Below are 24356 nucleotides of genomic sequence, written 5' to 3' on the forward strand. Positions count from 1 at the left end.
TAACTTCCCGATACTCGTAATTACAGAAATCAGCTCTGGTAACGCGCGAATTACGACAGTGATTATTATTATTCATTACAATTGACTGGATTCGGTCAAACCCCGAGCGGGATGATCGCGGAATCTCGGTATCTGGGGCCGACGGGCCTCGCACTTCCGGTCGCTTCCGGTAGGATTCGAAAAGAAACGTAAGAGTCTTTCGATCGTGAGATGTGTCCCGATACTATACTATTGGAGTTTCGAGGTGCCGTCTTACTCGGTACAATCTACGAGAGTCGCCGAGTGAAGGTCTTACAATTCGTAGCTCGTCCCTCGTAGTGGCTGTTCTTCGGGGCCTTCTCGCCTTTTAGCCAGTAATGCTAGATTCCGTACATTTGGTAGCATTCTGTCTCGCTCGCAGCTAAGCTGACAGTGACGATCCGCGGAGCGCGCTGGAAGGGCCTCACCAATTCGCGCATCGATCCGCTCACCTGACGCACGGTATCGATAGATCACCTGTCTTGCTTCCTTGGCTTATCGATATCATATCCCCTTGGCGTTCTTCTTTGGAAATTCTTCTCGACTCGTTTGAAATTCTGCTGACTCTTTCTGTCGCTCTATGCTGCTGGTCCCTGCTAGGCTGGCCCAGACTGGGGTGCATTCGGCGGCGAGAGAGTCTTCCACCTGCTCCGGCCGTAGCGGGCCCGCCTCGGTGTCATGCTGACGTCGGCACCGTAATAACGATAATGCTGATCGGTATCCAGGGGGTGGTGTGTGCTAAGTTCCGCTGCCTCGGCGGCGGTATCCAAGAATTACTGCAGTAGTTCGACTCCTCCCAGGCTTCCAGAATTCACGAGGTTCAGCATCGAATGGCCTTCACTTCTCTCGTGACGTCCGCTGTTCAGATCTTCCTCCCGTAGATCCCTCACTCGACTAGACTCAATCAAGAGAGTAATTTTTGGACAAAACACAAAATAAAGTATAAGGAGGGGTTGTATTGGGTCGTCCGGAAAGTTTGTGCCGATTTTGAAGGAAAATTCAAAGGCAACATTTTTTTATGTCGATAACTATTTATTGACTTATGTATGCACCGTTTTGTTTCACAACCTTTGTCCATCTTTCACGCAACTGGAAGATTCCATTCTCCCAGAACTTCTTAGGTTTCTCGGCGAAAAACTCCTCAAGGTGGTTTTTTATGTCGATCAAAGAGTTGAAGTTCTTGCCGCTAAGAGAATTTTGCAAAGACCTAAATAAGTGAAAGTCTGAAGGTGCAATGTCTGGTGAATACGGTGGGTGAGGTGGCACATCCCAGCCAAACTCCAACAATTTTTGTCGGGTAGTCAAAGAAACATGAGGTCTGGCATTGTCCTGATGGAACACGACGCCCTTCCTATTAGCTAATTCTGGACGTTTTTCCTGAATCGCTGTCTTTAATTCGTCCAGTTGCAAGCAGTACTTATCTGCATTTATCGTTTGGTTGTGTGGTAGGAGCTCATAATATAGGATTCCTTTCCAATCCCACCAGACACAGAGCATGACTTTTTTTGGATGAAGGCCGGCTTTCGAAGTGGTTAATGCTGGTTCATTTCGCTTACCCCAGGATCTTTTTCGTTCTACATTGTTGTAAATGATCCATTTTTCGTCACCCGTCACTAATTGCTTCAAAAATGGTACGTTTTCGTTGCGCTTGTACAGCGAGTCGCAAATGGAAATGCGATCCATTAAATTTTTTTCGGCCAAATTATGAGGAACCCATACATCATAGCGACTTACGTAACCAAGCTTCACTACATGATCGTGGACAGTGGTTTTCGATATTTTCAGTATCTCTGCTAATTCGCGTGTCGTGTAGCGCGGGTTATTCTCGATCAGTGTCTTGATTTGGTCATCATCAGTAGTAGAGGGTCTGCCCGAGCGTTCTTGGTCTTTAAAGTTAAAATCACCAGCTCTAAATTTAGCGAACCACTTACGTACGGTTCTTTCAGCTAAAGCGCCTTCTCCGTAAACAGAACATATCGAATTTGTTGCTTGTGAGGCATTTTTGCCTTTCCGGTAATAGAAAAGCATCAAGTGTCTAAAATGTTCTTTGTTTTCTTCCATCTTCAAAAGAATACAAAACTGACACGAATCAATTTATCTGAAACAACTTTTTTCCTAAAGATGCGTTGAAATGTCACCTTTAAGCATATGTATATAACTCGTATGTTTTCAATAACATATATATTCAGACATGTTCCAACGCCATCTATTAAAAATCGGCACGAACTTTCCGGACGACCCAATATTTAAAGAAATCAAATAATTTGCCAACGTGTATATTGAAATTCAATGTGCAAGTGTATTTCATTTTCCGCATGCATAAAAATAATTAATTGCAAGATATAATAAAGATTCAAATGCAATGATGAACTTTATAAATGACAAACAATGAAAGTATGAAATTCAATCAAAGATCAATCGTGCGGCTGCAATTATGTGAGTGTCGCTCTTATAACGCTTGATGCAGAAAACTGTTCAATTTTATACAATGAAGAATAGAAAAAAAACTTTGTTACATATTTTTCGCCGTTCAGTTGAGTAGTTCTCTGGATCGCTCTCTTGCTTGCCGCTTGCTCCGATAATTTTACACGTGTACGCTTCAACGGTCAACGGAGAAAAATTTAAGTACTTTTACCCTAAGCTTACAAATGTTTAACTTTTACAAGTTACAATGTATCATCTAGAATTCTTTAACACAATTTCTTTCTTTCGATGATACATATATCAAATTCTTGATTTTCTATCAATTCTTAAATAAAAGATTCAATCGCGCGCGAGTCCACGAAACGCCAACGAGTCCAACAGAGAAAGAAAAATAGCGCTCGCGGCAGGACACTGACCGTTTCTTTCAGAGCTTGCCTTGCGCGCGCGGCTACATATATCCGCGAACGAACAGACGATAAATCCACCACGGGAAGTAAAACGAAAACGAAAGAGAAAAAGAAAGGAGAGAGGGAGAGAGAGAACGAGAACGGTACCGAGGGAGATGAGAAGGATCTCCTCAGTCGCACAATGCGACTCGTTACAGACTCGGTCTCGTTCATTTTCTCTCTCGCTTCCTCTCTTTTTCGTCGCGCTCGCAGACGCACACGTGTTCTCGAGCTGTCTGCCAATCGAAAATCGTGTCGGCGATCAAATTGAATTTCCTACATCCACTTCCTTCTACTCGTTGAGAACGGGACGGTCGAGTGGCCGAGGAAAAAATCTCACGGGATTTCCCGCAGCCGAGATGCGTGCGGAGAACGCGGTGATCTCGCGGAATATGCCGACGTTAACGGCCGATTGTTATCCGTTCGCATAATTTTTTACGTTAACGATAATATTTCCCTTCGATTCGTGATTTTCTCGTATGATTTACAGAGTAAACGCGATCTGTTACGTTCGCCGCGTCACGACGAAGCGTAATATTCAAAGGAAGAAATAGTTAGGGATCGTTTTGGAATCACTGTGCTTTAATAGACTCAACTGAGGTTGAAGATAAATAACTAAGAATAAATATTCTGAAAGTCTATTATAAGATGTATTTCTAATGTATCTAAGATGTATATATCAGAATTTATTTTCTATTCTATTTTGTTGATAATTTGTTTCTAGACTGATTGGGACCTGTATGAAGTTAGCACCCCATTTTTGAAATTTTTAAATTCTAAAAGTTGTTCCAGGTTGTTCTAGACTTGTTCCAAATTGTTCCAGAAGATGAAATTTATATAATAAAAATTTTCGCGGAAAATTGAAAAAAACAATTTTTTTACCTGGCACCCCATTTTTCGACAATCAAACTTTTAAAGGTTGTTTCAGGTTGTTCTAGTTGTTCTAAACATTGTTCCAAAGTATTAGATCGATTGGTCAAAATCTTTACGAATTTGGTTTTTCGCGATTTTCTTGGATATAAAACTTGTTCCAGGCTACCCGCTTTAGAACTATTGTTTTCTCGAATAGAACAACCGGGAACAAAATTTATACGCCCCGATTCGAAACCTAAGGGTGACTTTACTCTTGTAACTTGTAAGGTTACGAATCGGGACGTATAAATTTTGTTCCCGGTTGTTCTACTCGAGAAGACGATAGTTCTAAAGCAGGAAGCCTGGAACAAGTTTTTTACCCAAGAAAATAGAAAAATAATATTTTCCATTAAAGAGTAAAGTGGACTTTATATTGTTGCTATGGTCTTGAAATTTTTGTTCTGAGTTGTTCTACACGGTTATAAATATATTCTAAATCGACAATATTGTAAGTTATTTTGTTTGGGAAAGAATGTCCAAAAACGATTTTTTCCAAAATTCTTTTTTTTTCGATATCTCGTAAAAGTTTTGACCAATCGATCTAATACTTTGAAACAATGTTTAGAACAACTAGAACAACCTGAAACAACCTTTAAAAGTTTGATTTTCGAAAAATGGGGTGCCAGGTAAAAAAATTGTTTTTTTCCAATTTTCCGCGAAAATTTTTATTATATAAATTTCATCTTCTGGAACAATTTGGAACAAGTCTAGAACAACCTGGAACAACTTTTAGAATTTAAAAATTTCAAAAATGGGGTGCTAACTTTACACAGGTCTGATTGGGACTGAAATAACGAGAAGCGAAAATTCCAGGGGAGTAATTTGCGGGAGTAATTTTTAATTATGTTAAACGTCAGTCTATCAGATGGGCACACTGTCTCTCCTCGCGATGAACAAAAAGCCCCCCGTTATTTCCCAACGGAACAATAGCTTTCGTTTCCACGCAGTTGAGCGGCGGGCGAGTTGACGCGCGGATTGACCCTCGATTGTTAAAAAAAAGCGGAGAGGGAAAGGGGGAAAAGCAAAGCAAAAAAAAGGAGAAGAGGAACCGAAAAAAATACAGAAAAATTGGCAGTGCTGCGAAATGATCGGCCGCGTGTGTTCGCATGGACGTCGCGTACCAGCCGCGACAACGTTGCCGGGCGAATCCGTTTTCGCGCCCGGCTGTCCGCGGCAGATTTTTGGTGCGGATGCGTTATGGGTCACTCCGGGTGGCGGACAGTTACGTCGACGTGGACAATCGATGTTGGCTATCAGTTGCAGTTTGCGCGGAGCGGTTATGCCCGGGACAATTGTTATTGACAAATCGTAATGTCGGTCATCAGTCATGACCGTGACAGGGCACCTGCAGCGGTGCAGCGTCGCCGTGAACGGGAACGCGTTTATGCGGGCGTATTTGCATGCCTTCTCCGTACAAAGGCGATTTGTGCTTAGAGATACCGCGCTTCCGCTGCGACGAAAGTTTGCGTCTCGCCGTTTGCGTGCCGCGTCTGTAATGCCCAGCGACGAAATGGCGGAAATATAACTTCGTCTTGGTTGTAAATTTTAATGCGCGCTTCTTGTTCTGATATTAAAGTGGACAGGCCTTAAAGTGCGTTCTCGTGAAACATAAAAGTCTCGTTCGCCCGGGACTCTCGCGAGACATCGCGCGATTAAATTACAGCGGCCGATCATCGTGATGTCCGAGTTCACATCGAGGTCTGAATGTACGTGCATATATGCGCGTGATATCACGTTATTTACGACGCTCTTTACGACGACGCCGCGACGTAACTGCTCCTGATTTGGGTCGCGTTTCCCCGTTGTGTTTTCACGACGCGATGAAGACCAAGACGAATGCGGACACGGGGTTGGCCAGCCATGCAAGAGATCGCGTTAACCGAGGAGGAATATTGGTCGGTGTCGCGAAATGGCGTAAGAGCATCACGACGTCTAGATTACGCCGGAGATGCATAAATTACGCGGAGAAAAAACGGGTTTCCACCTCGGGCATCCGGCGAGCGTTAATTATGGACAGCGCATACGGACGGCGACGACGCATTATCGACATTGTTATTCATGACCACGGACGGTGGTCTATCCTGGAAGGATGGACGCGACAGACCATAACGTCCAGGATGCCGCGGGTGATCCTGTCTCTGAATGCTGCGACCTCCTCTTGACGTTCAGCTTACGTTCGGCGGATGTCCGCAGAGTGTTTCACCGGCTAGGTGTGTTACACGCTTTGTTACCATCTCCGACAGTCGGCGTTTGCTGATGAATGACGATGAGATCGATCGTCTGATTTGCGAGTATGATCGACCGCGTTATATCGATGAGATATACGTACGATGTAGTCGCGACGAGGACGCGTTCATTTCCACCGGGTAAAGTTAATTTTTCAATCAATTCGAATTGTTAAAAAAAGGGGGAATTGTGTGTGATTGGTGCAAAACGAAAAAGAATTTTTATTTTAATATATAATATTTTTCCTGTAAATGCGAGATATAAAAGAGAGCGCCATTTTCCAATTTATTATTTTTGAACATGTGTAATTTATATATTTATGCATGTGTAATTTTGGATTGAAAACTTGTGCTTTGAGTTTGATGTGATAATTTTAATATGTTAATATTAAAGTCAAACATTTATTGCGCACATTGCAATGGGTATACAATCCAAATATACACATATTGGGATTGTATACCGCGGATTATTGGTGAGAATTCTAATGTAAAGATATTCAAGTGGAATTATATCATTACCAAATTTAGAAAAAGAAGTAGGAATATTCTAGCATGTTATAAAGGAGTCGGGCAATTATAGCTGGTAAAATGATCGCTCCGACACTTAAACATTTATTAAAGACTTGATATTCTACGTATATAATATGACCTGTCAGCCGTCATGCATAAAAATGTATTATGCAGTGTGACGAATATTGCTGCGAACGCTATTACAGTTTCTAAATGCAAAATTTGAAAAAGATCTGAAATTAAGAAACGGGGTGAAACATATGATTTATTTTCACCTTTGCAGCTTCATTCGAAAACAGTTTACGAGCTATCACTCATCAATCGCCGCTCATAAGCCATGAAATTTTCGTTCAGCAGAACTGCGTAAATAAGCTGATTAAAAACCTGATCCGTGAAAAATGAACACGGATAAAGTCCGGGGTAATCAGTAGACATCCAGGAAAGTGCGAAACTGCATGATTTATTAATCTACCAATACAAGCGCGGGATGCGCGGACCTTACGTACATTACGCGAGAGAGTTGGTATCGTATTAAATTTATATGGCTGAGAGAGCAATTCTGACGATCCACGTTCGGAAGCTGAAATTACGCGGAACACAACGGCGGTGGAGGTCCGCGTTCAGTTTCGAATTATCGACCATCCCCCGGGTGCATCGATAGAGGGAAGCCATTGTTGGCCCCGCGCGCGCGCTCAAAGTGGAAGCGACATCCGCGTTCGCGTAGACGGAGCGGAAGACTTTGGCGATGAACGGATGGACATTCGGAATCGTGCACGAGCTTAGACTAACCCACCCCCGCACCGAAATGACCCCCGCGCGCGCGTACTCTCTCGAGTGAGGTTCGACGTGGCTTTCGGGGGGACGAGATATCGCATTATTCCCGACTGAATGGGGTAAATCAGGGTCTCGTAGAGTTCCGACGTGGAATCGGCGGTTCTCTCGGATCGCTGATGTCGAGAGGAGGATGAGGGTTAGCTGGCGGCAGCGGCTGCCTTGGGAATTCAATTATACCTACGGAACAATGGCACCCGAGCTGGTAATGAAGGGACCGTCGCTGGGAGGTCATCAGATTACGTGGTATTTACAATATATAAGCCGGATGGTTGGCGGATGAAGAGGGCTCTTGGTGGCATTTCTTTCTCACTGCCTCCCCAGACCCCGCACCTCCTCCCACGAGACGCCGCATCGGGGGTTAATTCGTAAGACGGAGCTGGATTATCGTCAATTTTTCACGTAGCTAAGAGAGAAAGAGGGAAACGGACAGAGAGATAATTCTTGCCCGCATAAAGACTTTTCAGTACGATTCGATGTGCTCCGCAAGAGATTGCGAGGAAAAATATTATTAACTCTCTCTGGAGCTCTCCTGGAGCGACTCCCTAAGAGCTTCTTGCGAGAGAACGTCTCGCAGCGCGCGCTTCGATTCATCGCGCTGTGGAATATTAGCCTCCCTCATCCCGTTACATCACGTCGGACACAAATCGTTTTTACGCGAGCTATTTATTATCGTAACGCTTTGGTCTACGCGGAAGAATTTCTCTGTGAATCTACATCAGTAACGCGGCGCAATCCACTCGATGCACTCGAAATGGTGTCGCAAATTGCATGAAATGATAACGCTGTCGGTCGGGATCGACGTTACGCGATAACTCTTGATACTAATGTCGCTTTACGGCGGACATTCCGTTCGACGAATGATTCGGGCGAACGCCTGAACAAATGTCGACTCGCTTGACGCGCGCGAAGATGAGAAAAAGCGTCACGAAGAGGGAAATGTTTAGTCCTCTTTGACTACGTGCACGGAGAACGAGATCCGTAATTACGTTAAGGGGAGGCAGAAAGCGTGTGGGTCGGCCGATTCTGGCTCTCTCGCTCGACCGACCATGCGTTCAGGAAACCGGGAATGGATTCCGCCGATAACCTTTTTAAAACGGGCTAAATTCATTATTTGCCCCGTATTCGGCGGTGTGCGCGTCGCTTTTCTATATTTCCTTTTCAACCCTCGAAAGGAAGTCGCGATGCCGCGGTGGCTAAACGAGGGGTTGCGGGTTGCGATACTCGAGCAAACGCGTGCTAGTGCAGCGTCATCAGCGCTGTTGTTTGATGTGTAAAAAGATATTGCAAATAAAAAAGATATCGATATCGCAAGATCGTTGCGTCTCATCCTCTTTTCGATCTTCCTCCCTTTCTTGTTGTCCCGTTTTATTATTCTTTTACACGTTTCAGTGACCCGAGCTAATCAGTCCCTTTGTTCGCGTTGAATATTGTCAAGCAGTTTAAGCATGCGGATGGTTTATCTTTATTCCTCATTCGCGACAGTCGCGCGTATTTTTCTTCGCTGTCGACCAGTATTTATGCATTCTGTGAAATATGTTTAAAATATTCAGGACTTGTTTGGTGGAGAGTATTACCGCGACAAAAGGATACAGGGCGCTGTCGCTGTGGCTCTCCTCTTTGTGCGTCGCTGAAGACGGGGGATTGGAATTAACATGGGATCCAGACTGCGTTTCCACTGAGGGAGAGAACGGCGTGTCTCGTTAATATGGATTTCACTAACGATCCGACTAATTTGTACGCTCTTCTTCATTCGAAAAGATAAAATAGCAAACGAAACGAAAATGCTGGAAAGGCGTCGCAAGGACAAAGGATGCAACTGGGATCAGTGTCCGCTCTGTACACCGGTCTAGATCAACCGGTCCGTTCAACCGTGGAAAACCTAATGGCCGACTCGACGTGCATTTGCATATGAATGACCAGGTAGGTTCTTAAATATTACGAGTACAGTCTCACGTCGCTTTTCTGTCGGCCAGGTAGATGAGATGAAACGTGCGACGTCAAATATGAAGACAATTAGACCACCAAAGAAGGATTAGGAGAAAACATCCTGATCCATTGCGCGACAGCAGCACGTGTCCTCGCACCCTTGGGACATTTGGATTGGCTATCTGACCCGACGTGAATACATGTGTACATGGAACGCATTCATAATTAAAAGGAACTACGAGGAGAGAGAGCACAAATAGAATTAAATTGTCTTTATTGTCTTTTAGCGTAAGCTTTATGTCAGAAAGATCAACGAATTTTTGGTTCAGTCGAAAAGTTTAAAAAATTGGATACGCAATCATTAAAGAAAATGTGATGTTTATAAAAATCTATTTATAAAAATGCAATATTAATATAACTTTTTCTGCGCTTTTAACGTATCAAAAATGTTGCGCTCGTCGTTCTTTTCGGTCGCGTGCGCAAGCAATTTTGCAACGTCTAAATCGGCGAGGTCGTCTGTGCTTGTCTATCGATTGCTTTTGTATCGACCAAACGATGACACGGTGGACGAAGTCAAAACCCGCAATTGCGAGACTTGGACCGTCGATTAGGCGATCCGTACACGTCTGCATCAAGTCGTTTCCCCTCGTTAAGGAATGTAGGTGGATGAGAGGGCGAAGATGGCGTGCGGATTGCGGGAGCAGTCGCGAGCGTTTTCGCGCTTCGCAGCCGCAGCAGTTCGGAGTTGCCATTCGGAGCACGTAGATTGCTAACCTAACTTGTTTAGCGGTTTTAGCGGTATTTGATTAGTTGAGTGAATTTCCGAACTGTTTCAGACCACCTCCCCGCTCGCGCCTGGTCTGGGCTAGAGATCGAGCTGGGACAAACCTTTGGCGAATTCGATAGATACACGGAGATATCGGTGACGCGTCTCTCGCGAACAAAACCTTCCATTGCCACTTCCAATTCCATACAAATGTTTTTGTACTATATTTTATCAAGGAATTGAGTAAAAAAAGTTTATTGAATCCCGTATAATTTTATCAATTCGAAAGATGAGTCATTTTACAAATTAATAATTATGGATGATTAAATAAAACATGGCAGCGTGATAGAGCATCAAATTTGTAGCCAAACTTGTAAGGATTCAAGTCCAGCTAATCACAGGAATTTTATTTCAAGCTGTACGCTTCATATATTAAGTAATTGGAAAGATTCGTGTATGGAAAACTGAGCTTCATGTTTCGGAAGAGATGTTAAGTCACACACGTTGATCCACACACAGCCGGTAAACCGCTGTGTTAACCCCCTTCCCCATTATGTGGCATTTCTTGGGATCCTCTGGGTTAGGCTAGCCACCTGCCTACCATCATCTCTCAGATGGAATTGGCTCAAAATCCCGGTCACCGGAAATGCTAGTTTCGAATACCAAAAAACAGTCGACTTGTTTGTTAGCCTCAGTGATGTGAGGATATGTTGTTCATCAGGAATATCTCTCTTTCTATTCGTTATTTTGGAGGTCATTTTCAGTCAAAAATGACTTGTTAAGAATTATATTGTATTCACTTGATAAGGACCGAAGACTTGGTCGTAACGTTGTGTAACTGAGTACCAATAAACATTGCCAGATCGGTCGAGAAAAAGGAAAGTCTATTATTAATTTTTATTCGAGAAAATTTGTTGAATCTTCTTATGCGTTTAAATAATACGTTAAAATTATACGTTTCAATGCTATTAATAAAATTATTGCTCATTATTATTCGTAATGCTGTACGCTATGCTTTACTTTTAAAGTAATTGCATTTTGAAACGATTCTCTGTTGCAATATAATTTTCTTTCTGAAATATTTTGAACTGTAATTACTTGCATGATTATGAGAGATTACTTTGCAACGATTGTTGCAAAATTATTCAATTGTCAAAAAATAACACTCGCGTTTACTGTATTACTGCAATGTACAGCAATATTAAGTAGAATAAATAGAAATATACATCTTTGTAAATCTAATAGAATAATAATAATCGACGTACCTTGCGAGTAGTTCATGTCCTTCTTTCATGTAATTCGATAGTCACTCCTTGCCGGAGTCATGTGGTTGCACAGGGATAAACCGCCACCTGGAATAAATATCGTAATTGAATTAAAATGTAGAGAAAAGCAAGAATGACGTTCATTGAAATACAAAATTAAGACCGTCTTAAAAAAATATGTTTTTTAAACGATCGAAATATGACAAGAATTATTTGAAAAAGAATTTCACGTATGAAGAAAGCGAGCATGAAGGAATTACTTCATTAGCGATTATTGGAACACATACAGGCCTGGTTGATTCGATCACGTGGAATCATGCGTCTGCTCCCATGTGGTCCATGCCGTAGCAAGGAATTCTCGGTATTCGAAGGATATTTCAAGCGTTAGTGCGGTTGACGATGCCGGATCAAAGATAATATTGGCCTGCAGTCAGGGAATGAATCGGGTGTTACATCCGTGTTCAAAGTTCGCTCTTCTCGCGACCGCAGCGATTTCGAGGACGATAGCCGGAACGTGAAATAAAGAGAATATTTGGCGGCAGCGGTGGCAAACGACGCTGACCTCCGCGTGAGTAAATTAGTTCCGGAAACTATTTCCAAGCCGGTTTAACGTCCGACGTATAACCGGCAATCCCTCATATGTAAACTCGGAACCTCCCCTCGTCATCGCGCTGCCGGGCACATTCTGAAAATGTCGACGTAACTAAGGCAGCCCTTTTTTACGAACGAACGAAACGCCACGTAATTTAAACGAGATGTTAATCGCTACGCATGATTTAATAATAATGCTAACACGATATCCATTTGACGTTCGAAAACATGGAGAATTTAATCGGCCAATATTATCTTAACCGTGCAAATCGCATAGTATATATAAAGTTGAACGTTTGCATACATGAACAGTACGTTCAACAGACTCGGCAAGCTCGCGAATTACATTGTCAGCGATTAAGTAACATTACCTTTTTTCTTTGTCCTTGCTTTTCTGAAAATTAGGAACCGAGATATAAACGCGGAAGACTTCGCAGACGTTCGTTAAATTCCGTTAGAAGCCCGTAATATACGACGACTTGTTAGCTAACTGAGCCAATATTACCACAAACGGTTTGTCCATCTGGCGAACTAATTAGCGACTTACGATACAAAACGGCACCCCGGCTCTCTAATAACGGCACATATACGACGCGTTTTATTCGACGTGTAGGCAAGCCGTAACTGTTGTAATCTTCTCCTAACATCCAACATAATTGCTACCGATTTATACAGCCGATAATAAACCTCTTGTATTACTCTTTCTACTGGTGCTCGTAGCGGTCTGGAAAATATGCAAGTGGCTCGTGCGATTGATACGACTTTTCAAATTATCCGTAATTGCGCATCGAGCTGTGAATGCGTCCTATTAGCAAACATCCCGGCAATGCACGACAGTGAAGTGCCTGGAATGCCTCTCGAGTATCGCGGAATTAATTACGACGTCTCGTCAAACTTTAGAGACGGTGATAAATCATATTCGTTGCTGCCGAGCGATAGTTTAGTCATGGGATTGATCCGTGGAAAATTTCCGGCGAATTAACACGCGGCAAATATAAAACACAATTCAAAGCGAGGTCAACAGCCCCTGCCCTCCACGTCTCGGCAATGTTTTTTAAAGTTTCACGAACAGTTTTCGCAAGTGTGAGGCGCCCAGGTACCATTATTCCCTTCGAGGACTCGAGGTTTCCGATGGAAGATGAAAGTGTTAAAAATGCATGTCAACGTGGAACAAAATATCACGATCCTTCGGCGACGAAGCAAATTTATCCAGCGTCTATGCGGGAATATTTATTCACCGTGGCAGATTTCGCTCTCTGCACGGGAAGAGACATTGAGAGACAGGGAAGGAGAGGTGAAGGGAGCAGAAATAGAGGAAGAGAGGAGGAGAGAGAGAAACAATTAGAGAGAAGTGGCCAAAGTTTTCTCAGCAAATATCACTTACGAAAATACAATCGAGCCTCGTCGCAATCGAAGGATGCATTGTGGGGCCGTGGAAAATGGCGGTCGGAAATAATCGGATAACGTCGCTCGCGCTCTAGGACGCCCCGGGATGAGATGGGGAGGAGGCCGGGGAAACGGGAAAATAAGAGAAGGGAAAGACACTCACGGATACGATTCGATACGCTTAAGATAAATTGATACGGGATGGATTATGAACGAAATATATATACGCCACTGAAGCTCGACGAATGGGTCAACCGTTTGGAAGTAACAGTCGATGAAAGAAGCGCGGACTGCTGTTAGGAGATTGTTTCTGGCCCCGCCGCGAGAGACATATACTCGTGAAATATAGTTTCCGGAAAGTTCCTCAAGCTTATACCCAGGGAAATGTATTCCCCGACGCGGTTGAAGCAGTAATCGGTTTAGTATTACTTTGAAGTTTATTCAAAAGGCGCACTTTATATCACGATTTTAATAACATGTAATAAGATAACGCAATAAAAAACGCGGTAAATAATTATTAAACACTATAATGTACCAATAACTGATTAAACTTACGTAATGAAAAAGAAAGGAAGATTATGACAAAATTAATATAAATAAAAAAGTCTACCTTAGAAACTCTATTACGGGTTGAAAGCTGCCTCATCGATTCGCGAAAACGCAAGCGCAAAGTGAAGAGCACAAAGTAATGGATTTTCAAATATCAGCTGAAATATTAACCTGAACATTAGTAAAACATTACCGCCGCGTGCCTGAGAATAAACATCTCAAAGCCCGGTAAGGAGGGAATATCTCGTGCGCGAAATTTTGCCGCGGGCGGATCGATCAATTTTCATGAATGTTCGAGCGGCAAGCAAGCAAGCAAGCAAGCGCTCCGCTCGCGGAAAGCTCGCGAAATGAATTCACGAAAGGCGGGTGGGATTCTTTGCTGGACGATATAGCGGGCAATATACGAGCCGGAATAAGGTTCGGCCATTTGCAGAATAAAAGGTTCGGCAGGCCATTGGGACGCAGGTACGTCCGGCATGTATCGATATGGCGCAGCGTTACGATGGAGTGCCGAGACCGATGCACCACGCGCGTTCGATGGGGATAAATTGAATTATCATAAAGAAATTGCGTCCGAATATTTCGTCCGGTTTCCGCTGAATGCCGTCGAGTAGATGAGAAGGCGCCGAATAGGTTTTCCAATATCGCCGCAGGCAGCGGCGCCGGGGACCCGCGTCGGGAATTTTAAGAATCGGGACCTTTCTCCGGGCTGCGGTACGTCGGACGTGTACAAATACATGCTCGAGATCCTATACGTATTTACACTACGGCAGGTACTACCAACGGTAGAATTGGGAAGGAGAAAGGGAGAAATCGTTTTGCGCTCTCCTCGGATCTTTATCGCGATGTCAATTGTCCGTCGTTCTCCGAAACGAGAACGTACAAGCTGTGAGAAACCGCGTTGAAACGAACTGTGCGTCGATCTAGTCGGGCGCATTTTGAACCCAGTTTGACTTCCGTCTGGCCAAGCACCTGGCAAAAGCGATCTGGAGATTCGGGGAATCGGTATATAATATATCAACGGATTAACACGTTAACGAAAAGCGTTTTCATGAAATACAGTTTACCCACAATTAAAAACTATTAATAAGTCTGCGGTCTTCTTCATCTACAAACGCGACAACATTTATTGATCTATTAGAGCAATCAATTAAAACAAAATGTTCGAGAAATGAAACAGTTCAAAAGATTATTTCAAATGCACCAAACTGGCAAAAAATGCGATTTCAAACCGAAAATCAAAACTGATTTGATTGCTCTATAATCGTTGGCCAAATAATCAGCTAAATCGACGTGTTATAATTAAATTCCTACTCCTTTTTTTATGTAAAGGCTTCGTTCTTTGCATTTTTCGTTACGTGTGGAGACACTGTGCAAACTACAATTCTTTATCTGAAATGATTGACGCAGATGTATTCCGTGACGAGTGAAATTCGAATATTATTCTTGCATATATTAATGCAGCGTGGTACGTGATATACATGCGGATACGCCAGCATATCGATATATCGTTTAATTTTAACCGCATGTGAGCGGCGTATATAATGTAAGCCCAATATCCTAGAACCTGCATACAAGCGGGCGCCATACGTTCCGTCCTGAGCGCAGGCATCAAATACCCGACACCGCCATTATACGCTCATTTCAGGTTAATACTCGACTGATGCTGCTACATCAATCTAACGACTGACGGACATTAAAGTCGAGCGTCGCTGAGGGCTGCATTGCATTACGCGAACGTACATTATCGGCCCTTATAGAGTTTATGTGCGAGTGAATATGAGAATTTCTCCGAATTCACAAGAAACTGTCAAAATCGCGTTGTCAAACGAGACTGCTTGTTCTGTAAGAGGCGTGATAATCAAACACTATCAAATAACTCTTGAAGACATTTATTATTTATTTAAGATAATTCGATTGAAAAAAAATTATAATATTTTTCTTGAAAACTACAATAGACTCTTCGAATCATATGTTATAACGATCATAGCTGTAAAATTTTATTGCAATTGAACAAATATAGCTCGACTTTGCACACTATTTTGGAAAATGTAATTTCGAGAAAAACGCTTTTAAAATTAGAGAACTATTTTATCATGTATGTTTTCTGTCTTACTAATCTGTCATGTCTGTTTCATAAATCGGACTCTCTGCTTCAAGTGCAGCTTTTTCTGCAACTGATCTATTAGATCTGCGAGCGATTTGACTTTCTTTTGATACTTCGACGTTCGCTTCTCGGCGATGAAAACTTATTCCTCTAGTTTTTCGCACGTGGTAACGGCAATCGGTCTTATGATGAATATTCATTGTATCCATCATTAATAGGATACTTGAGTAGTCCTTATTAAATATGCTAGCTGCAATATATGCAGTAATTTATACGATTTTAACATAGTTAAATGTTCTTTTTGGAACAAAGGATCAAATTAACGAGTTGAAGCTTTTAATTCATTTTAATTTCAAGTGAAATCATTCAAATAACGTTCTAACAAATCATCTACATTAAGTTCTACGTAGATAGAAGTGCTTTTATAACATATTGCTTTTATACCATTATCAGATAGTGCTAATTTGTGAGTATATGTGTTCAATTTATTGTTGGCCTTTGCTAAGTACACCAACTATCTGGACAGATAGTCCTCATATTGTGGTTTATCGTCAGTAGAAAATTTATGCTGAGGTGTTGTCCATATCTTCTATTGAATCCTTATTTCTTCTGACTGCTAATAAATAAATGTAATAAACATTTAATTCGGCTATCAATTGTGATGTTAATTTTCTTTTCCCGCCAAGTCTTTCTGTGTCTTCTTTCATTTTACGAAGTCATGCACCCATCCGTTTTTACACATAGTTGACGCATGAAAGCTCGCCCGGCGTATGTACTTCGGTACAGGTATACGAGTTTACTTTAGGCTCTGTAATTCAAAAACTAATTTATATTTACATCTCAGACTTTTTTCATTTCATAAGACTCTAAACTATTCTTTAAGCAAATTTTTTTTCATTTTTTTAAATTTTACAGTAGTCTAACTCCTTAACACGTTGATCGTCACGTCACCAAAATCTGGGTGATAGCAATGTTTCCTCAAGGGCCCCGTCACTCACAATTGGATGACGCTTTTTTCCATGCAATTACGCAGGAGTTTTACGAGTAATTTGCAACAGTTTTCATTTGTAATACAAACATTTAATACTATTTAATTTGGGCCCCGCAGGAAACACATTCGATTTACGATGGGCGATCAACGTGTTAATAAAATACTGGTGTATTAACAGTTTGCAAAGATTTATTGAATTTTAATTTATTCTTTTAATTAACAGCGATGAAACAATATATGCCATAGTAATTGAAATAATATTTACCATCTTTATTGAGTTTCGATATTTTTCAAAGTTAAAGTTGTTCGATTCTATATCTGTAAAATGACTCATTTTGTGAGCCAACAAACACGCGATCCAACAAATTTTTGCACACCCTCGATACAAGCTCCCAGTTTCGATAAACTTTCTAGAAAAGTGGAGCGTTATAGAGCGTTGCCGCAGCGAAAAATCCGCATGTGCCGGCTCGACCATGGATAAAAAAACTAGGGTGGGTGCAAAGGTCGGCTCGTAAGCGAGACATTTCGAAGTCTCTTCCCCAACTGTAACGTTGCGCTGCTGCCGCTCAAGAAGTAACTGCGTGTCGTAAAGTCTGGCAAACCGCCCCTTCGAAGACGCCTTGCGTATATACCCGCGCACTCGTAATTCGTAATTTAATTTCAGAATCCGCCGACTCGTGGCCGTTAGCTTGCGGCTGCGCGGCACATGTGCGAACGTGAGTCACTACCGGGAGCAAAAACCGGGCGAATCGTTAAGTAGCCGCGCACCCACGAAATCGCGTACGCGAGCAAATGTCACGTATGCATGTATGTATGTATATATGTATATGTATGCATGTATATATAATATATATGTATATTGGTGGCGTACGGGGCCGGGCGCGTACATTGGACACGTCACGAACCCTCCAGGGGTGCGCCAAGGGGATGCGAGTTGCATCCAATTCATCATCGCTCACCCTTTGTGTCGTGTACGCGCGCGCGCCCCGCCGACGCGGTTGTCCCATCGGATTGCGCGAATGGGAGAAAGTAAATTTGTCACGGTACGATTTGTAGCGCACTGATCGCGATTCGCACAGTAACGGGTGATTTCTTAAGGAATCTCATTACCAACTCGACGCCGAGGACGCCGAATTCGACGACCGCATACATTCCTCAGACGCGAGCCAATTATAATATATAATATTTTGTCGCAGTGATATTATTTTTCAGAGAACACGTTCTATTGAATTAGATTAAATATTGAATTAATTGCAAAAATGCCAGAAACCAAATTTTTATATGATAATATAATTTGACATGCATATTTCGATAATAAATCTCAACGGTATATTGCTGGGTGAGATCTGTTTCGCGAGTGTTTCTTCTTCTATGAATGATGTCAGTGTGGAACATTTTGGCAGATTACTTCTATGTCGCTATTAAAATTTATGCTAGCGAAAGGAGTTTTTTGTAGCAACAGTAAATTGGAGTTAGTTTCTTATGCCACATAAAGTCTGATCAATTTTTATTTTCCTTTTTCTCTCTCTCTCTCTTAGGTTAAAGAATAGTTTCCTAAAACGTGCAAAAATTATTTTGCAGTACTTAAGTGCCACTAAGCATGACGACTGGTGTTTCCACATTGCATTACCTTTTTATCATTAATATTGGATGCGCCGCGTTAACTAGTTGAGCCAGATTTCGTAAAGTTATTAGGGTTTCCCGCGGATGCAGCTTTATTATCTCGTTCGGTTTAGGGCGCGCGGGTGTACCGAAAGGCATACCTGATTAAGAATGCACCCTTCCAACGGTGTCCATGACCCGTGGTTAGGGCTGGTGACATTAATAGCGAGTACCGCCGACGATCCACCCCCGAGGCTTACCCGCGTCTTATATTTAATTCAACGCCACCGCTAATTCACTCCAACGCATATTCAATTATTTCGGGATACGCGGAACGTAATGCCTTTATTGTTATAATTTTCGCTCTATCACAGCCCGAATTGCGGTGAACGGAAGTTCGTTTGTGACGATGTAACGATGTCAGTAAGCTAATAAAATTAAGCATCAGGCTTTTCTGAATGAAAAAGTTCCTTTAATTTTCATTATCGAGTGACGTTTGTGATATTCCGACTTTTATTTAATCTCCTTCATTTAATCTTGTCAGTCATTTCGGTCGTAGCAAAATAATCGTTAACTCAAAATGTTTTTGATTAGATTTCGTACGGTGCAACATAAATATAATGATCTATGCGCTCTTATTTTAACACTAGATCTGTTATATACGAGCTTATCATCGTCTGCAATATCTCATTACGTGCTTCCGTCATCATTAACGTTATTTCCGTCCATTGCAGGTTTGGACCTCCGAATAAGCACTGACATATCGCGCCGAGTATATTGCTACGGTTGAGCAATGGAGTACGGTGGTGCGTCGCCGAGCGCGGGAATGATCGGCAATATTTTTCTCGGCGATTATCTCTCGGAGGGTGGCTCGTTTTTTACTCGTTGCGCTCGTCGAAATTTATAGGGACGCTGTTGATATTCTGGCTTAACTTTAATGAGTTCCTGAAACGCTTCATAACCATACGATCTTCGATACTGATAGGTTTGTCTGCCTGAACAACTTGGTGATATTTGCTGGCTCCATGAAAACAAGTAAACATTGTCTTCCCTTTACATATAATATAACTGAATATTCATACGCTTCTGAAATCGTTACTGAATAACAAAATGTTCGCATGTGATTATTACCGATACTTGCGACGATTGTGATGTATTTGCTCGCAACTTACCTCTCCCCGAAAATAAGCACGTATCACACATGAGAAAGCAAACGGAGAGCGAAAAGAGAGAAGAAGGCGGCGGAGGGTTGAAAGGGCCCAAAAAGAGGATTACGCTTACCATTTTGGTCGATCCACCAAGGTAGCTTGCCGTCCCCCTTTTACGTTCCCCTTATTCGCCTTTCCGACACAAATGCTTTGCCTTTGTATTCGTCTCGACTCGATATCGTTTCGCCGGCGCCTTCCACTCAGCAGCGATTTCGCAAACGGTGCGAAGAGGCACGTCCGGGGGAATACTAATTCGGGATCGCAAATTTACAGGTTCTTAATTTCGTAGGCAGCTTTATAAAGCGTAGCTGCATGCGCTTTCGAACCAGAACGTAACGGACTCTGGCGTTCGCTTTTTCCTGTTCTTCTGCTTTCTTTCTGCGCGCTATTACGCTCAATCTCCCGCCCCTTTCGCTTCTTTTGCTTTTGTTATTCCGCTCATTCCTTTTCTCACCCCTTCGTTTTCGTCGTTTTCTCTCTTCTTTTCACGGAATACTAATCGTACGACCGCGGAATAATGAAAATCAAGCTAGCAAAGTACTACCGAAGTCGAACCGTTCACCACTTGGTATTACGATCGCCTTTCCTACCTCCCACCCTCTTTATTTACGATTTTGCATCTGTGATTCTTTCGTCGCTGCAATCAAAATCTTTTTATGTCGTTCTTATTACTTCTCTATGTTTGCTTTATAATCGCATTGTTCCTCTATGTTTTTTCTTCATGTATGAAACATAAACAAGTGCTGGATGTAGCAGAGCATCCGACAAAATCGAATTGAATTAAGATCGATTTGCTTTCATCCTTATTTAATTTAGTAACGTCTTTACTAAAGACCCTCTCTTGCAAAAGTATCACTACAATATGACAACACGACAGCCATCACCATCTACAGCGACAGAAGAGCCGAAGCAGCCAGTGTCGTCAAAGTTCCAGTTTCAATAGTAGCAGCAGGCAATCGAGTAGGATCACAAATGACAATGCAAGAATTGTAAAGAAAGTAAGAATAAGGAGGTAAAGCATATAAATACCATAAAATAGTAGATTTCAGGATAAAAATGCAGATAAGAATGAAGGGATGAAGATGAAGATGAGAAAGTTAAGATTACAAACTCAAAAAACACTGCAATATCGAGAAATTGATGTCAATGATCAATGAGATTTTTATTCTTTGTAGTTAAACAATTACGAAATATCACGATATTTTTTGAAACCATAACGAAATTAAAGTGAGAAATCCTAATATTTACTTTTATTGCTCATTATCCACAATAATAATTGTGGAGGATATGTTATTGTGATCAGCGCAGGAAAATGATGTGCTCAGCTTTTCACCTCTAATTGTAAGAGTGATTTATTCGAGTTCAATATATACAGGGTATGTACAATTGTGGTTGTGGCGTTCGCGTGCCCTGACGGAGGATTCGCTTTATCTTGGCAGGTCTCGAAAGCAATATAACGTGCGCCGTGAGGCACGTTGCAACGCAGGTGCTCTTGTATGCGTTTTCTTCTCGCGGATGGCATGTAGATATAATGGGCATCTTGCAACGCGTTGCGAGATTATAGTTTTCCCTCGTAATAACTTATATGAGGCTCCGTTAGGGTGACCAAGATTCATCCCCAGCAGTCCTGAGCGGTAGGCAGTGATTGCATTTCTCATCTATCTCCATCCTTAGTTTGGAAGTATAGTTTTCTCTTTGACTGTCTGTTTAAGTTCTAATGAAGTTGTTTTGTTCCTACACAGAAACGTATCACAGATTGCTTCTCTTCGCTGTCCGTACTTCAACTTCCTGTCAGCGTCCCGTAGCTGATAGTCATTGGCTTGCTCTGGCAGGCTTCCTCTTTTGTTTGTATGGCAGTCTACGTAGATCGCTCGCGCAATTGCTGGGCTGATAAAGACGGAAGCGGCGAGATCAGCTCTGGGACCCAAGTGAGATAGCAAGTGAGATGGACTAGTACCTCCGTATTCGTATGTCCTAGGGAGTTAGTGAGAGTCTGGGCGACCTTATCGTCCATAGTGTAGGGATATCCAAGGGCGTCAGCTTCCACTTCCGAAGTTGCAAACTGATCCTCTTTTCTGGTCGTGGAACGGGTTGGCTCGACTGTTCTGGCGAGGAAGATGTGAAACTCGCCGGTCCGCTAGGCTTGAGTAGGGATTAGTGAATAAAGAAAAAACATTGAACTCGAAAACTGACGTGTTGTTATCAGCTGACATCTTTGAATATTTTTACGATAGCTGCGTTAAAAGTTATGTTCTCGATCCGGCATATTATTCTACTCTACCGGACTTCACGTGGAGCGCGATGCATCGATCTAATGTTCGATCAATTGGATCGTATCGTCGAAAGAGTCGACGCAAAGTACGTACAATTCTCGAATATCACATCCACTGTAACGGAGACTAAAGATATGTCAAATGTAATATCCGCTAGTGGTTACTTCAACGGAAACCAACTTATAGATTGTGAGCTGTTGGCTCTAGTGTTTGATAAACTGTTGTAAAACCCATTTACAATAATAAAAAAATACTGTTTCAAGCATAAATTATACTATTTTTTTCTCATATCCATTTCCCTCACACTCACACACACATGCTAGCATCCTCTACGAGGCATCCGAAATATCAATCCTTAACTGCGTAAGTGATTCTTGACAGTTGAAAGTAAAAACATTCTCACTTTGATATCTTTCACAACATAAGTACTCGTAATTGTTATTTCGAATAGTGCACGTACATAAAGTATTGTAAGTATGGATTATTTTTAAAGAAGTACAATACAATTAATGTCCTATTTAGCGATTATTAGAGAAATTATAGCCCAGGGCCATCTTTTCCGTATGATCGTCATAACTGAGTTCATCCAACATTGGAGAAATATACTAACTTTCGCAGACATTATAACGGTCGAAGCGAATAAACGCATTAAAATTTCCAAGATGGGCCGCCGGATGAAAACTTGCCGGGTTTTTCACTTGTCGGATTTTTCGCAGACGATAGCACGAGAGCATGGCGCGAAATTTCAGTCGCTGGCATTACCAGGAAGAAACGATTCCGCCGCTCTCGCTCAATTATTTCAGGGCACTCGCGGGTACATGCGTACGTTACAGAGTGATGGATGACGCGCGCTCGGAAACCTTCCTGCCTGCCATCCCTCTCGCCACGCCGTCTCGCGCCCTCTCAGGGCGGTTCACTCACACCCTCCGCCGCCGCCGTTGCCGCCGCCGCCGTACCCTCGCGTGACTCTCTCGCCACGAGGGATGCCGCTTGAATAATTACCCCCACGGCGCACTAAACCCGCGTCTGACTACGTGAAATCCGAGCACTGAATTCGCCAGACCGCGGCCGCCGTACTTTAAGGCCGAGCCTTGCACAGGTACTTTAAGGTCGAGTCTCTAATTAATACGCGCTGCCGGCCGCCGACCAGTTTCGCAAATCTCGCCGCGTTCCGCCAAAATGTAAATCGCTTCTTTGGCTCAGCTCCGTTAATCAAAAGGGGATGCTCGGTTTGATCCGTCAAGAGCAAACAGTTTTGAAACGTCACGGCGATCAGATGGGGAATGTAAGAGGAACGTTGTTCGTGGGGATGACTTATGGAGAAATGTGTGTGACTAGTGTCGATGACGTAATAATCTGGTCCTATAGAAACAACGCTGTAATCATTACATTTCGTTATAACTGTTAATCATGAATGATCATATGAACGCAATCACAAAGTGTATCATACTTACGAGTGCACACTATCGGAATTGCTTCACGAAAAATCTACTTGGCGACTGCAATTTTTGGCAAGTTTTAGGACGGTCGCGAGAGGTTTCATAACGGAGGGTTGTATACGCGCGACGATCAAAGCAATCGGTATCGCGGTGTCCCCGCTATACCGGGGGTGCTCGTAGCCGGAAATTCGATTTTGTGTGCGAGCCTTTTTTTCAATCAGTGTTATCGGCCAGTTGGCAATTCCATCATCAAAGGGTGAACGACGAGGAGAGTGGAACGCGGAGGTGCGTGAGCGAGAGGGAAGACGAGAGAGGATGCTAGAAAGAGAGGCAGGTAGGTGCAGAGAGGAGAGAGACGGGGTCGCACGGGATAAAACACACGCGAGCTGCGTCGGGTGATCTGGTCCATCTCCTCTTTTCTCCGAAGGTCGAAAAAGGACGGGCGACGGTTTAGCGGAGGGCTCGTCAGTCTACCTACCAGGCTCGAAGTCTCGGCACGTCGCCGATGAATGGTCTGACGAGACTCCGCGAGACTTTGCGAGACAATCACTGGGGAAATCTGGGACCCTGCTGATCTACCCTTCGTCCCCGTCGTCTCTCGTTCTCCATCCTCTCTTTCCCTTTCTCCTCTTGCCCTTCATCTCTCTCGCACAATCGTCGCTCGGTACGCGACGCGTTCCACTCGCGCGATCTTGCACCCTTTCATTTCCCGAGACGCCGTTGTCTTCGTCTCCCCCGCGTCCTGGTCTCATGTGTATCTCGCGCACCAGTGACATTTAATCGTACGAATGAGTCGCGATTAAATTTCTCGCTCGCGCCAGAAGATCTGCTGAGTTACCAACAGTCCCAAGACGCGGACCGATCTTTCCTGAAGAAAGGATTAT

The 24356-nt window shown here is 42.9% G+C and overlaps 1 protein-coding gene across 9 annotated transcripts in view; it reads right to left on the bottom strand.

Moving 5' to 3' along the window:
- Positions 1–24356, bottom strand: part of LOC105283503 (teneurin-m) — a 603501-nt gene that overhangs the window by 432395 nt on the left and 146750 nt on the right. For all 9 annotated transcript variants that reach the window (XM_026972358.1, XM_026972360.1, XM_026972357.1 and 6 more), the window contains one exon: positions 11327–11413. In XM_026972358.1, the coding sequence (XP_026828159.1) occupies positions 11327–11342 (16 nt within the window). In that variant the 5' untranslated portion in view covers positions 11343–11413. The remainder of the gene's footprint in view (positions 1–11326; positions 11414–24356) is intronic.

The sequence above is a fragment of the Ooceraea biroi genome, chromosome 1, assembly GCF_003672135.1.
Source record: "Ooceraea biroi isolate clonal line C1 chromosome 1, Obir_v5.4, whole genome shotgun sequence".
In the NCBI taxonomy this organism is placed as follows: domain Eukaryota; kingdom Metazoa; phylum Arthropoda; class Insecta; order Hymenoptera; family Formicidae; genus Ooceraea; species Ooceraea biroi.